At 35.0% G+C, this 13,451-nt stretch overlaps 1 protein-coding gene across 3 annotated transcripts in view; it reads left to right on the forward strand.

The window, feature by feature from the left end:
• The window catches only part of LOC121414136, a 72,659-nt gene that overhangs the window by 8,760 nt on the left and 50,448 nt on the right, over positions 1-13,451 (forward strand). For 2 of the 3 annotated variants that reach the window (XM_041607241.1, XM_041607318.1), the window contains exon 2: positions 11,037-11,124. In XM_041607241.1, coding sequence (XP_041463175.1) covers positions 11,037-11,124 — 88 coding nt within the window. Of the gene's footprint in view, positions 1-10,423; positions 10,643-11,036; positions 11,125-13,451 lie in introns of those variants that run through there. The other variant, XM_041607392.1, reaches the window with a different exon arrangement.

Below are 13,451 nucleotides of genomic sequence, written 5' to 3' on the forward strand. Positions count from 1 at the left end.
GAGCTATAGCTGCTGCCAATAACCTATATTGCATTAATTATATCACATTTCCTGCATATCGCTGTCAAAATATTTTGTTATCAAAGCCAAACGTTTCATTTTAATTTCGTACGTGCGAGACAGAGTTCCACCCGTTCGCCCAGGGGTTAAAAGAACTATAATATGAAAGCTCCTTGGAAACCAGTGACGCAATTTGAAACCTGACGAACTCAAAGGACTATCTTATTAATCCTGCAAATTATATTTCTTGTAAAAAAAAATAATTTAACCCATCAGAGACCGACTGTTACGAGAAAACGGCGCGTTCATATTCCCTATATTTTTCACATTCATATACGTTCACTCGTTTGTGTCGATAGACGTTGTCAACTCTTTCTGTGTATTGATAATGAGCCTTTTCATAAATTGTTGAGGTTACGTAATTATGTTAATCTATTTCATTCTAATTATCACCAAGACGTCTTTAATAAGTACAACAGTACTTTTATAATGCAGTTCTGTGTTGGATTTCATTGAAATGTTTGAAGTTTATAACATTTACCTCTTTCCTTCTATACTAAAGTGTAACTATTATATATTTCATTCATGTGGTTCTTTACCCGGTATGATTTAATTAATCATTATTTCTAATGCAGGTATTTTGCTCTCACATGCTGTCATATTTAGTAAATTGTTCATACTTATCATAATTATCCATATCTATAGATCAATCAAAATCTGATTATGTTTGTCTTTGTTAATGCATAAACTCCTGCCAAAATGTGAGATGTTATAACAAGCTTCTCGCTCCATAACCCCGAGTGTCATCTCTACTCAATTCACTCTCAGAAATGTTGTTTTACCAAACACCAAAGTTTGGTAAAATGCGAATAAAATACAACTCATTTTGCACACAAATTCGTTTTTAAAGGCCACCGCACACCTTACGACTGCATGTTCGCGATCCGATTTTGGAATAAATTGCTCATTTTTGCTCATTTTCTGAAAATGTGAATGGAACATATCATTTTACTTGAGGTTAAAAGTAATTGAAAGAATACTAATATAACCATTTTGAAAGATTGCAAGCCTTTATTTTGGAGTAAAGGCCAAATTAGTTTCAAATCGTAGCCAATCCTATGACTGCTATGACGTCATTAGGACTAGATATTAAATTCGCTTTTATTCTAAGAAGGATGATAGCATAGTCACAAATTTGAATATAGGTATTCGTATGATGATTTTGAACATTACACAGTACTATATTCCAAGTCTCAATATTAGCATCAAATTCTACTACGTTTTATTCCAAAATTGAGTCGCAGACCAATCGTAAGGTGTGTGGTCGCCTTTCCGATCATTCGGTAGGTTCATAATCATTGAACCGAGGTTTGCTAAAACATGTCTATAAGTGTAAAAGGAGATATACTGTAGATGTTATCTATTATTTTCCAACTTAATATTCAAGATACAAAAAGACCGTGAAGAGTCCCTCTTTTTTATTCTTCCTCACCAGACCACTGCTCACCACTACGGCCCCCCCCCTCCCATCTCTCTTCCCATAGAGTAAGATCCTCTAATTATTTTTCAACATATACCCGAAAAAATTGGTCTCATCTGAAAGTACTAAACCGTGTGAAAATAAAACTGAAATGAATTCGTTAGTACTTAGATAATTCTGAAGATGGTTTGTCAAATCAAATTGATATTATTCAACTTCTTAAAAATGGTAAAATTGGAAATTGAAAAGAAACGAAATGAAATGTGACGAGTGCAAAAAAAATACGGTACCTTTAACTCTATACTGCGGTCGCATTCCATTTGAAATTTGATCAGGGCAATTTATAATGGGTGAGTGAGAAAAAGTGCACGTGTGTCGTACTACATCACTGTCTGTGACGTCAGGCAAACAATATGACGTCACAGGAGCTTTCGGAAAGTTACATGGTCACGGTGAGGACTGAGGTCACAGTGAATGTAGCCTCTTGTCGAGGCCCCGGCGGCTGCTTCCCGAGCAAACCGAGGGATGTCCCATAATAATTTAGCGAAGCGAATTAACATGGCGAGCGCAGCGAAACAGCTTTGACATTTCATTGGTCAATTTACTAGGTGACCGTTAAATATATTCAAGAGCTCATATATTCATTAGGAAGACGTTCCTTGTGATTATATCAAGCTCATATTGTCAAGAAGCCCTCGTTCGCTGCGCTCGCCAGGCCCTTTTTTACGCAAGAAAAATGCTCCATTACGAATGTGTCCTGCAGAGGAGGACCCATTATTATGTGTGAGCAATTATCCCTTTTGCTTTCTATAGGTGTCCTTTCTCGAATTACGAACGTGTTCTGTTCCCATTTTACCTGAGAAGGACCCGTCTTAAAAAAAAATATGTGTTAGCAAGACAGTGTCTTTTATGTACCTTCTTGTAAGTGCCCTTTCTCTTATCAGTACCTTTTTTACCATATAAAAGTGCCCCTCATGAACGTGTTCTGTACCCTTTCACCCGAAAAGGACCTGTTTCTCCTTTAGAACAAGAAAAAACAATATTCTAATTTTTTATATGTTACTATACTTATGAAGGGAAAAAATTGTAATAATCATAGGCCTTCGTGTCTGTCCACCTCAGAAAAATGTTGATTTGAATCAATAGAGAAAAATCAGACAAGCACAATGCTGAAAATTTCATCAAAATCAGATTCAAAATAAGAAAGTTATGACATTTCAAAGTTTCGCTTATTTTTGACAAAATAGTTATATGAACGAGCCAGTTACAAGAGTCGATGATGTCACTCACTCACTATTTCTTTTGTTTTTTATGTGAGTGAGGTAGATAGCAGTGGCGTACAAAGGGGGGGGGGCCCCCCAAAAAAGGAAAAAATCACGACCAAGAAAAAAAGAAAAAGGAAAGAATGAGAGAGGGGGGAGAGAGCATTAGACGGGTGAAATATGATGTTTTTTTCTGAATATTATGTCAAAATCTATCACAAATGTGGATTTTCATTATAAAAATGTCAAGATTTATCCTCGCTTTGCTCGCTCGCCACTTCTCATAGATTTAACGTGATATGACATTATCTAGCTGCCTCAATATTTTTGAGTCATTATACGCCACTGTAAGTAAGTCATTTGTCTTCTTACTATTAAGATAGTCCCCCTTTCGAAACTTTTCTTTTCCTGTGCCCCCCCCCACACTTGCACATGCAACCCTAGCACCCTGCTTCATTAATAATCGTGCACGGTCCGAAATACACTGTTTATATCGATTTTTACAATCGACATAATATTCTCACATATTATGCGAGAATATATTATTATACCGCATGCATAGCCTTAGACGATTATTATCATTAAATCTCGCTCAGCAAAGCGTTTATCTTTCTAAAAATGCATGGGAAAACTCTTTATTTACCTATTGCTTTCTGATGATCCGTATTCTGATATACGAACAATGGCACAGGCATTCAGCTAGAAAACAGTAAAACTTTTCGATCATAGTTTCCTAATCATATACATCAATGACGCTAGAAATATCCAGTGATATGTCATCTTACATGCCAAATGTTTTCTATATTGCATCCTGTATCAGACGAATATTGAATACGAACGAGCGAAACGGGCGAGGAAATTTGTATCCTTATTTTCACAAGAGTGTGACTTCGTCAACAAGCTCAAACTGGGCATGATTCTGATCACCTCGTTCAACATGTTTGCCTGCCTGAATGCCCTTTGTCTTGGTAATTTGAGTGAGCACAGCGAGCGAGGAAAATGAGTGGAATTTTGTTTCTTGGGAAACTTTGAATTGGGATAGTGTAAACATGCATTTATGTCTAATCTTTTACCCGACTTGCAAATTACCGTTTTTATTTTGGGGGTGTTCGATGTGCGCTAGTCTCTCATAGCCCCCCCCCCTCCCCCGGAAGAACAGCTTGGGCAGCTTTTGTATGACAAATTTGATCAAAGAATTAGATTGAAATACCTTCGTTTTCCTGCTCTTTGATTTTGTCCCCGAGATTTAGCTTTCTTCAACTTCAAGGCGTTGTGTCTCAGAAACAGAAAAACACGCTTTTATTCTAGGAACCATTTAACATTCAGCCAGCCACAACGGATATATTTATATTCCATTGCTCTTTATGAGACATGAAACCGAAATGCAAGTTTAAATCCAAACTCTTTCAAAATGACTCTCGTAAAAGCCAACTGGGCCAAAAAAGGGTTATAGTCGGATTAATTTGACTAGAACTTAGAGTAAATTCTGAATAGAAAATATCATCATAACTGCACTAAAGCTGCAGTGGCGTAATTAGCCAAAAACAAACAAATGAGGGGTTAGATATCTGGGGATATTTTTTTAAAGCTCCGAGAAGGCGAAGCGAGTCCGCAATAAAAAAATGTGATTTTTTTAGATATAGATTGTGACATCTATAGAGTCTATAATTGAAAGAAAATTAAGGATATTATGTTGAACCCTTTTCCCTTTTTTTCCATTGGTACATTTTTTTTGCCCACCCCCCCCCCCCGAACCCCTACCTGTACACCAGTGCCTATAGCTAACTTAATCTTGTCATTTCAGCTAGTTTTTGTCTTTTAGAGTTGAGAAGCGTTCAAACCGTCATCGGGGAGATGAGGGCTTTCACTGCATGTCTTATATACTTTCTAATTTTGAGGTTTATAAAGAAATGTGATCGAACCAGAAATAATCCCCCATCCGGTATTCCACATCCTCAAGAAAGCAAAGCTGGCAAGCGTGTAATTATTTTAGTCATGTCAGCTGTGTAGTATCTACCTTCATCACATCTTCAACCTATCCTCTCGAACATGTAGTTATTGCGTACAATGACGTAAGTGACGCCATTCATAGTGACATGAAGGTGCTCTTTAATAAAATCTTCGAAACAGGTCTTTTTTTTTATAATTTCCTGCTCGCTTTACGACAAGGGCGGAACATCGGAAGCTCGGTTCTATTCATCGACGTTTCATTTTGTAATAACTATTCGATGTAATATGAGAGGAGGATATTAAATATGATTGGTATTAACAAGCGGGGAGGGAAAGGAAAAACAAAGGCCAAGATATTAAGAAGTTATATAGGCTTATATATATTTTTCTGGGTGAATTAGAAATGATAGGGAAGGTTCCATGGTGTAGTTTCTACATTTCTAATTTATGTTCTTCTGGTACTTAATTTACACTATTAAAACAATGAGTCAAATTGACTAGATCAGAAGTCAGCTGAGTGTAACTGATATGTCAAGTCACACTTCTGAATTATATTCTAGTCAGAAATAACTCTATTTTAGTCAAATATGACTAGAAAATAGTCAAATAATTATTATAACAGTTTGCAACCAGCTGATCCAATGTTAACTTATTTGTTTTGAGAGTGCATAAAATAAATAAAATGCAATTTGTAGTTGAGTTTAAACTTGGAAGGTTACTCTGAAGCTTTAAACGTTCATAATCCACGAACAGCTTTGACTTGATAACGTTCATGTATTGTAGACCTCCACATTTAAATGTCAATTTGAAATTAATCCAGTTCAAAGCAATTCAATTTGTATCTATTAATAATAATAATAATATATATACTGATTTATATAGCGCAGAAACTATGTGCATATATTCTACTGCGCTGCAATTTAGAGCTGGTGAAATGCTTGAAAAAAAAATTAGAAAAGGGGGTAAAGAAATGTATGGGAATTATTTGAACAGGTGGGTTTTTAATTTAAAGGTCAAGTCCACCTCAGAAAAGTGTTGATTTAAATCAATAGAGAAAAATCAGACAAGCACAATGCTGAAAATTTCATCAAAATCGGATGTAAAATAAGAAAGTTATGACATTTCAAAGTTTCGCTTATTTTCAACAAAATAGTTATATGAACGAGCCAGTTACATCCAAATGAGAGAGTCGATGACGTCACTCACTCACTATTTCTTTTGTTTTTTATTGTTTGAATTATACAATATTTCAATTTTTACGAATTTGATGATTAGGACCTCCTTGCCTGAAGCACAAAATGTTAAATAATGGAATTCCACGTGTTCAGGGAGGAATGAAACTTCATTTCACATGACAATGACGAGAAAATAAAAATATTTTATATAATAAAATACAAAAGAAATAGTGAGTGAGTGATGTCATCAACTCTCTCATTTGGATGTAACTGGCTCGTTCATATCACTATTTTGTTGAAAATAAGCGAATCTTTAAAATGCCATAACTTTCTTATTTTACGTCCAATTTTGATGAAATTTTCAGTGTTATGCTTGTTGAATTTTTTTCTTTTTATTCAAATCAAGTTTTTGTTGGGGTGGACTTGTCCTTTAAGTTTGAACGTTTCTACTGATAGACAGGATCTCACTACATACGGCAAACGATTCCATAACTTTGGGGCTGCACAGGCAAAAGCACGATCTCCCAAAGTTATATTTGAATGATGAGTGGGAATGTGAAGAAACAAATTATCATGTGAACTACGCAGGTTGTGAGCAGGTGAGAGTGTCTGTGAACTTTTCTTTGTAAAAGCTCAGAAATATAACTGGGGGCTTGGACACTTAGTGTTTTGCATACAATTAACAAAATCTTGAAAGATATTCGTTGGCGAACTGGAAGCCAGTGCAGATCTTTTAAGACAGGGGTGATCCTTGAAAATCTAGATTGACTATAAAAATCAGCCGTGCACATCCCAGGGTGCACATGCGTTCTGTGAGACGAGGGGAGCCCATATCATCATGCATATAGCAAACTGTTACAATAATCTACATTACTAATAATGCATGCATGCACAGTTTTCATTGTTTTCATGCTTTTATTGTCAAAGTATTTTCGTATACGTCTGAGGTTGTATATCATGTGAAATGAAGATTTACACACATTGGTAATATGTGTTTCCATATTCAGTTGCCGGTCAAAAAAATACTCCAAGATTTCTTACATTAGAATTTGGTTCTACGACTGAACTGCCAACTAATATCCCGTCAAAATCTAGCTTATTCAGTTGTTTAGATGTGCCGTTAACTAGCAATTCTGTTTTACTGTCATCCATTCAAAGAAATTTATTTATTGTCACCTTTCAATCTTTTCATATTTACAACGATACTTTTGTCATGATAGTTCATTGCCATGTTCTTTCCAGTAACTACATGAGCTATTTTCATTGCCTTCTATACAAAAAAACTACAGTGTTTAAAAATGTATCATTATCACCGTATCACGTCATAATAATTATACACAAAAATGATAAACTTGAATACTGATAATCATGATACTAACAATATAGAAAAGAGTGTTGAATTGCGATAGACATGTCGCGTTGGCTGTGTCGTATTACACTGACGAAAGTTAAAGGACAATAGTCCACCCTGGCCAACAAAAACTGAATAAAAAGAGAAAAAATCAACAAGCATAACACTAAAGATTCCCTCAAAATCGGATGTAAAATAAGAAAGTTATGGCATTTTAAAGTCAAAACAGTTATATGCACATCTCGGTCGATATGCATGAGGAACTGATGACAACACTCACTCACTATTTATTTTGTATGTTGTTATATGAAATATGAAATATTTTTATTTCCTCGTCATTGTCATGTGAAATGAAGTTTCATTCCACTCATGAACACGTGGAATTCCATAATTTTAACATTTTGTGCTTTAGGCAAGGAGGTCCCAATCGTCAAATTCGTAAAAATTGAAATATTGTATAATTCAAACAATAAAAAACAAAAGAAATATTGAGTGAGTGACATCATCAATTCTCTCATTTGGATGTAACTGGTTCGTTCATATAACTATTTTGTTAAAAATAAGCGAAACTTTGAAATGTCATAACTTTCTTATTTTATATCCAATTTTGATGAAATTTTCAGCAGTGTGCTTGTCTGATTTTTCTCTATTGATTCAAATCAACAAGTTTCTGAGGTAAATCTATGAAAAAAAGTCAGTTCTATTTTCAATATCGTGAATCTCATCGACTATCCTTGGACGTTTCGACTTAATCATTCCCAATTTATGATGACAATGACAAGAATGTCGAATATCTAGCTCGCTCCGCTCTCTCGCTGTTTTTTGGGGTATTTATTTATTTCGAGGGTGAATGAGAGAAAACAAACATTGCTTCATGCAGAGATATATTCCATGGGTGTCTGTGTTGTGAATCTATTGTTCAAGGGGAGAGGGGGGGGGGGGGTTGGTCTATTGGTTCACCCTCCACTTGAATACATGTATGACGTCATGGATGGAGACCAGTGGAGTAAACAGAATGATGGAATATTGAAAAAAGTCCATAAATATACATGTAATTTATAATCACTCAAAAGCGTAATGAGCCGGAAATTTGGAGGGGGGGGGGCAGACATGGTGTATAGAACAAAATTTTGTATGAAGCTTTAGTTTTAGTGAGCAAAGCGAGAAAGCAAATATATTGATTTTTTAATTACAAAATATAATGTGACATATTTTGACAGGACTATTCAGAAAAAATATAATATTTCACTCTTTTCTCTTTCCCTTTCTCTCTTTTCTCTATACTTATTCTTTTTCCCCTCCTCCTCCTCCTCCTTCTTCTTCTTCTCCTTCTTCTTCTTCTTCTCCTCCTCCTTCTTCTTGTTCTTTTTCTTGTTTTTCTTGTTGTTCTTTTCTTGTTGTTCTTCTTCTTATTTTCCTTCTTCTCCTCCTCCTCCTCGTTCTTCTTCTTTTTTTCTTTTTCTTCTTCTTCTTCTTCTTCTTCTTCTGATCTTCTCCTCCTCTTTCTAAGATATGGATTTATGTAAGCTATGCGCCTATACCATTCCCCCCCCTCTCTCCGTATCTATCTCACTCTCTCCCCCTCTTTCTATAAAGAAAATTGGAACAGAATATAACACTGTAAAAACTGTGGTGTTAAAACTGACACCAGTTGATGTTAATAGAGGACCACACCCTGAGGTGTTAAAATAACACCTAGAGATTGAACATAACACCCAAGAGTGTAAATGTAACAACCATAGGTGTTGTAATAACACATATAGGTGTAAAACTAACACCACCAATTTAACACCGGTGTAAAATAACTGGTGTGGTCCTCTATGTACACCGGTTAACACCACAGTTTTTGCTGTGTAGATTAGAAAAAAAGAAAGGTTAAGTTGTATTGGCCGCGTACACACGCAGTCCCACTCTCATATAAGACAAGGGCTCTTTTTTCCATTCCACTACACAAAATTGCAAAAATGTCACCCCTTTTTTAAACCTATAATTAGAATAAAATATATACACATATTTTTATATCACCAGATTTAATAATATTTTAATTATATATTTAATTACAGAGTTCCAGCCATAATAACATACAACATCAAATAGTTGGCAGGTAACATAGGCCTATATAATTATGTAAGAGAACACAATTTCCTGATTACTGTTGGAAGACCATCACTTATCACAATCCACTTTCCAAATTACCAATTGACTGATTACTTCTTTGAAATCTCTAGGTTTTTTTTCTCATTTCATATAGGCCTACGAAACATTTTATTATGAAATCACCTGATTTCTCCTGATTTATAACTTTACACGGAACTTGTGCTTCTGCAAATATTAACAACAGCCCCTCTGACTTTTTTACGGTAATAACATTTTCTTTATGCAATTTTAATATCAAATACACTTGATAGACGTGATGATCCACCCAAGTTTAAAATGTATGATTAAGATATGTTGTGTAAACATTTTTATTAAACTTAAATTGTTTATTATGATTGTATATGTCTATGGATTTTGCATTCTGTTCTCATGCTTTGGAAATGAGAAAATATGAAACAGAAACTGACGTATACGGCAAAAAGTGTGAAAAATATTATTCCAAAGTTTCAAAGCAATGCATGTGGGGTTCAATTTTTTTATATTTTTTTTAATATTTATTTATTTATTATTATTATTATGACCTCGATTGTCATTTTCTCAATTCATGTATTTTTATTTATTTCATCATTAATAATTTTGTCACATTTTTAGTTATTCTGCTAAACTGTTTTCCATTTACATTCCACTTAAATTTTCTTCTTCTTTAAAACATATAATTCTTTTATTTGTCCTTTATGTTTTTTCCCGTTTTTGTTTGGCTCACAACGGGGGGGGGGGGGGGGTAGGAAGATTTACACCCTGGATCCGCAACCTATACACTGTAGACCCCCGGTGTAGACCTTTTCGCTTTGTGCTGTAGCTGGATTGGGAGAGAGTGCTTGCGTTATGTAAGGGTAGAATAAGATGACCTATTGAATTGAATTTACTATTAGCGAATCGATAAAATTCCGCTTTAGTTTAGGTTTAATTGTCGTGAAACAGATGTAACGATTCGGTTTTGTTGTCAGAATCATAAGTGGGATCATAACGTATTATCCGGGGTATTATCCCGCGTATATAATAGGTGTAAAGATGGGGGGGGGGGGTTAAATTAATATATCTAATATTCCGTCGAGGTTGTTAAAATAAAGACTATAAATTGAAAACTATAGGCCTACTAGTTAAGAGTTTGCATAAAGCTCAAGTGGAATCAAAGTCCTCTTTGCCTCGGGTGCTTTGCAAGACATCCACAATGCAAACAAAACTGCCTTCACCTGCATAAACGTTCATTGGAATAGGCTTTCAAAGCAATCGGATTGCGGTGCCGTGTATCAGCAATATTTTCAAGGTATCCAGTTGATTTTTACGTTCTATTGATTAACATTATATAATTGAGGCTTTTCCAAAGAGATTTACTGGGGAGACTGAATCGTTTTCAAGTTTGGTACTGTAAACCATTACCCCGAACAGGTTAAAAACACGAAATTGGCGCGCGCTCTCGGATCTCGATGCAAATCGAATATAATAACAGCGTGCGTAGAAACCGCAGCAAGCCTACTGTATTTACAATTACATCAATCGTCTTTCTGAAACAACTGTGTCGAATAAAAATCTTGCTCTGATCTCGTTTTTTGCGAAGACAGTCTCACTATTAAAGGATATATCTGTTAAATGGGATAAATTTGAACAGTTTCAACCATGGGTCTTAGTCAACTTTTCACCTCGTTTTTCTCATATTTCAGAGACAAAACTTGGTTCCTAATGCGGAGAGGAGATGACCAGCGGTACCGGGTTGGTGCACCCGGGGACCTCGGGGAGGAAGCACTACAGGTAACCGCTAATAACTTAACGAGTTGTTTGTTTCGGAATGTTAGGCCTGTCGTAACGGTAGGCCTGAATTCACAAGTGTTAAAACTAGGTCCTAGGACAAAGTAAACACTTGTGGTGTTTACAGATTTTTCCACAGATTTTGTGTATGGTATTAAAGGTAAGGTCACGTCCCCCAAGCCGAGGCCAAGTCTGTGCAATGCCAATGGCAGTGCCCTCTTTTGCAGGGCCCTGTGGCTGTGACGTGCCTGTCACTTGTCAGGTCTAACATTCGACCTACCTATTATTTAAACTGGTAACTGCCTTGATACTGGGTTGTTTAACAACAACAACTACTACTGGGGGTGTTGATGTAACTCTTAGATATTTGACAAGCAAAAAGATGAAAAATTAAAAAGATAATAATTTTAAACATTAGATCAAAGGGGAATGAAAACCTTTGAACAAGTGGGCTTGTGTGGAAAGAGAATAATCAAAGAATAAGATCAAAGAAAGTTTGAGAATATTGGGCAAATAATGAGAAAATTATGAGCATTTGAATATTGTGATCACTATTAAATGCTATGGAGATCCTTCTATTGGCAATGCGACAAATATATGTGATGTCACATGTTAACAACTTTCCCAGGCTTTGATGAAGTTTATAAAATACATGTACCGGTACCTCCAAAATGTCTATTTTGCTCTTTCCTATGGTGATACAAACTCTTATCCTTTGATGTATTTTTGATAATCTGTATTAAAGAAAGAATTCATGATCTACTGATAGAAGTCTAGTAAAAGACACTTGTTCACTGCTACCACCCTGCCTGTGGGTAATCAACAGGTAGGACTATGGTATGCCAATGTTGTACAGAGCACACACTTTAAAAAATCATTAAAATCTCACTTTTGTGACCAAAATTACTAATTTGATTAATTTCCATACAGTGGCAATTTATTTTTTCATTAGTAACTTGGGAATAATTTTTGTATTCACCAGAGTGCTCAAAAACTTGAATTTTGGGCATATTTTTTGTACGCCCTCTGTTTGTGGAAAGTAATATGGCAAGAAAATTTTCATTTTTTGATCTCTATTTTTAATTAAGAAAAAAATAATTTAAAGAATCAAATTTAAATAAGAGTAAGTTGTATGAATAATAGGTGTAATGGAAATTGTCAGTGTAAAAAAATCAAGCATTTGCCCCAAAGAAAAAGAGAAAATACCAAACATTGCCACCCTTATTTTGCCACACATGGAGATATAAGTGAGAACAAGGTTATATCATAACCTTGTTCATTGAATGAGTGGTAAAAGAGGCATTTTAAATGAAATAATATGAAAGTGATGGGAAATTTGGTTACATGTGACATCACACATCCTTGTTGCATTGCCAATTGGAGGAACTACATTACAATAACAAATGCTCATATCTTTCTAACTATTCATTCAATTTTCCTCAAACTTTTGTGGATCTGTTTGAGTTTTCAAACAAAGTATCTTGTTTCAATTGTTTCATTTTCCTTTAAGTTCTAACTTCAATGTAGCCTAATAAACATGTAGATCTAGATAGGCCTAAGATTAATAAAGGTCTCTGTTCTAACACGTAACATTTTTTAAGTCTTTGGGATGACTCGGCCAGGATTGAATCCCAAACCTCCCGGTAATTAGTTGGGGGCTGAGATAATGCAAATTTACATGTAGGCTGAAAACCAAGAACGCTGTAAATGACAACAGAGACAAGCACACATCGCTATGTGTATTGATATCTCTTGAAATTAAAAAGAGCTGTGTGTTCTGATTTAAAGAAGACCTCAGTAGGATATAGTTACGTAATATTCTGGGCTGAAAATAATTAAATGAAATGAATATCAAGTGCCGTAATCCGTTGGAGACTGAGCCTGTACATGCAATGTATGGGGGAAGGAGTCTAAGGAAAACATGTTACAGCAAAATTATCCAGGACTCCCTAAATGGGATAAATCAGTTGTCAATCCAATATATTTAATTCTTGGAAGACAAATTTGAATGAACATAATTTCATTTTAATAATAAAATATATAAGAGAAAAAGTGGTGATATATCAATTTTTCTTATTGAATATTCATGAAGGTACTGTATGCTAGAACTGTAGGCCTACACCAAATTAATGCAAATCTTTACAATGTCATAAATTTGTTAATCCTTGTCCAATTTTTTGATTAATTTTTTTAAGGTGTTTTATTTGTATGATTTTCTTTTAATATCTGTTCACATATTGTTTTCAGCCTTAAATAACCCTTTTCACTACATGTAGTAATGTGCTATGTGTACTTAAGTCATCCTAGTTGCTACAAGTATGTAGGTCTAG

Source organism: Lytechinus variegatus, chromosome 1, assembly GCF_018143015.1.
Source record: "Lytechinus variegatus isolate NC3 chromosome 1, Lvar_3.0, whole genome shotgun sequence".
In the NCBI taxonomy this organism is placed as follows: Eukaryota; Metazoa; Echinodermata; class Echinoidea; order Temnopleuroida; family Toxopneustidae; genus Lytechinus; species Lytechinus variegatus.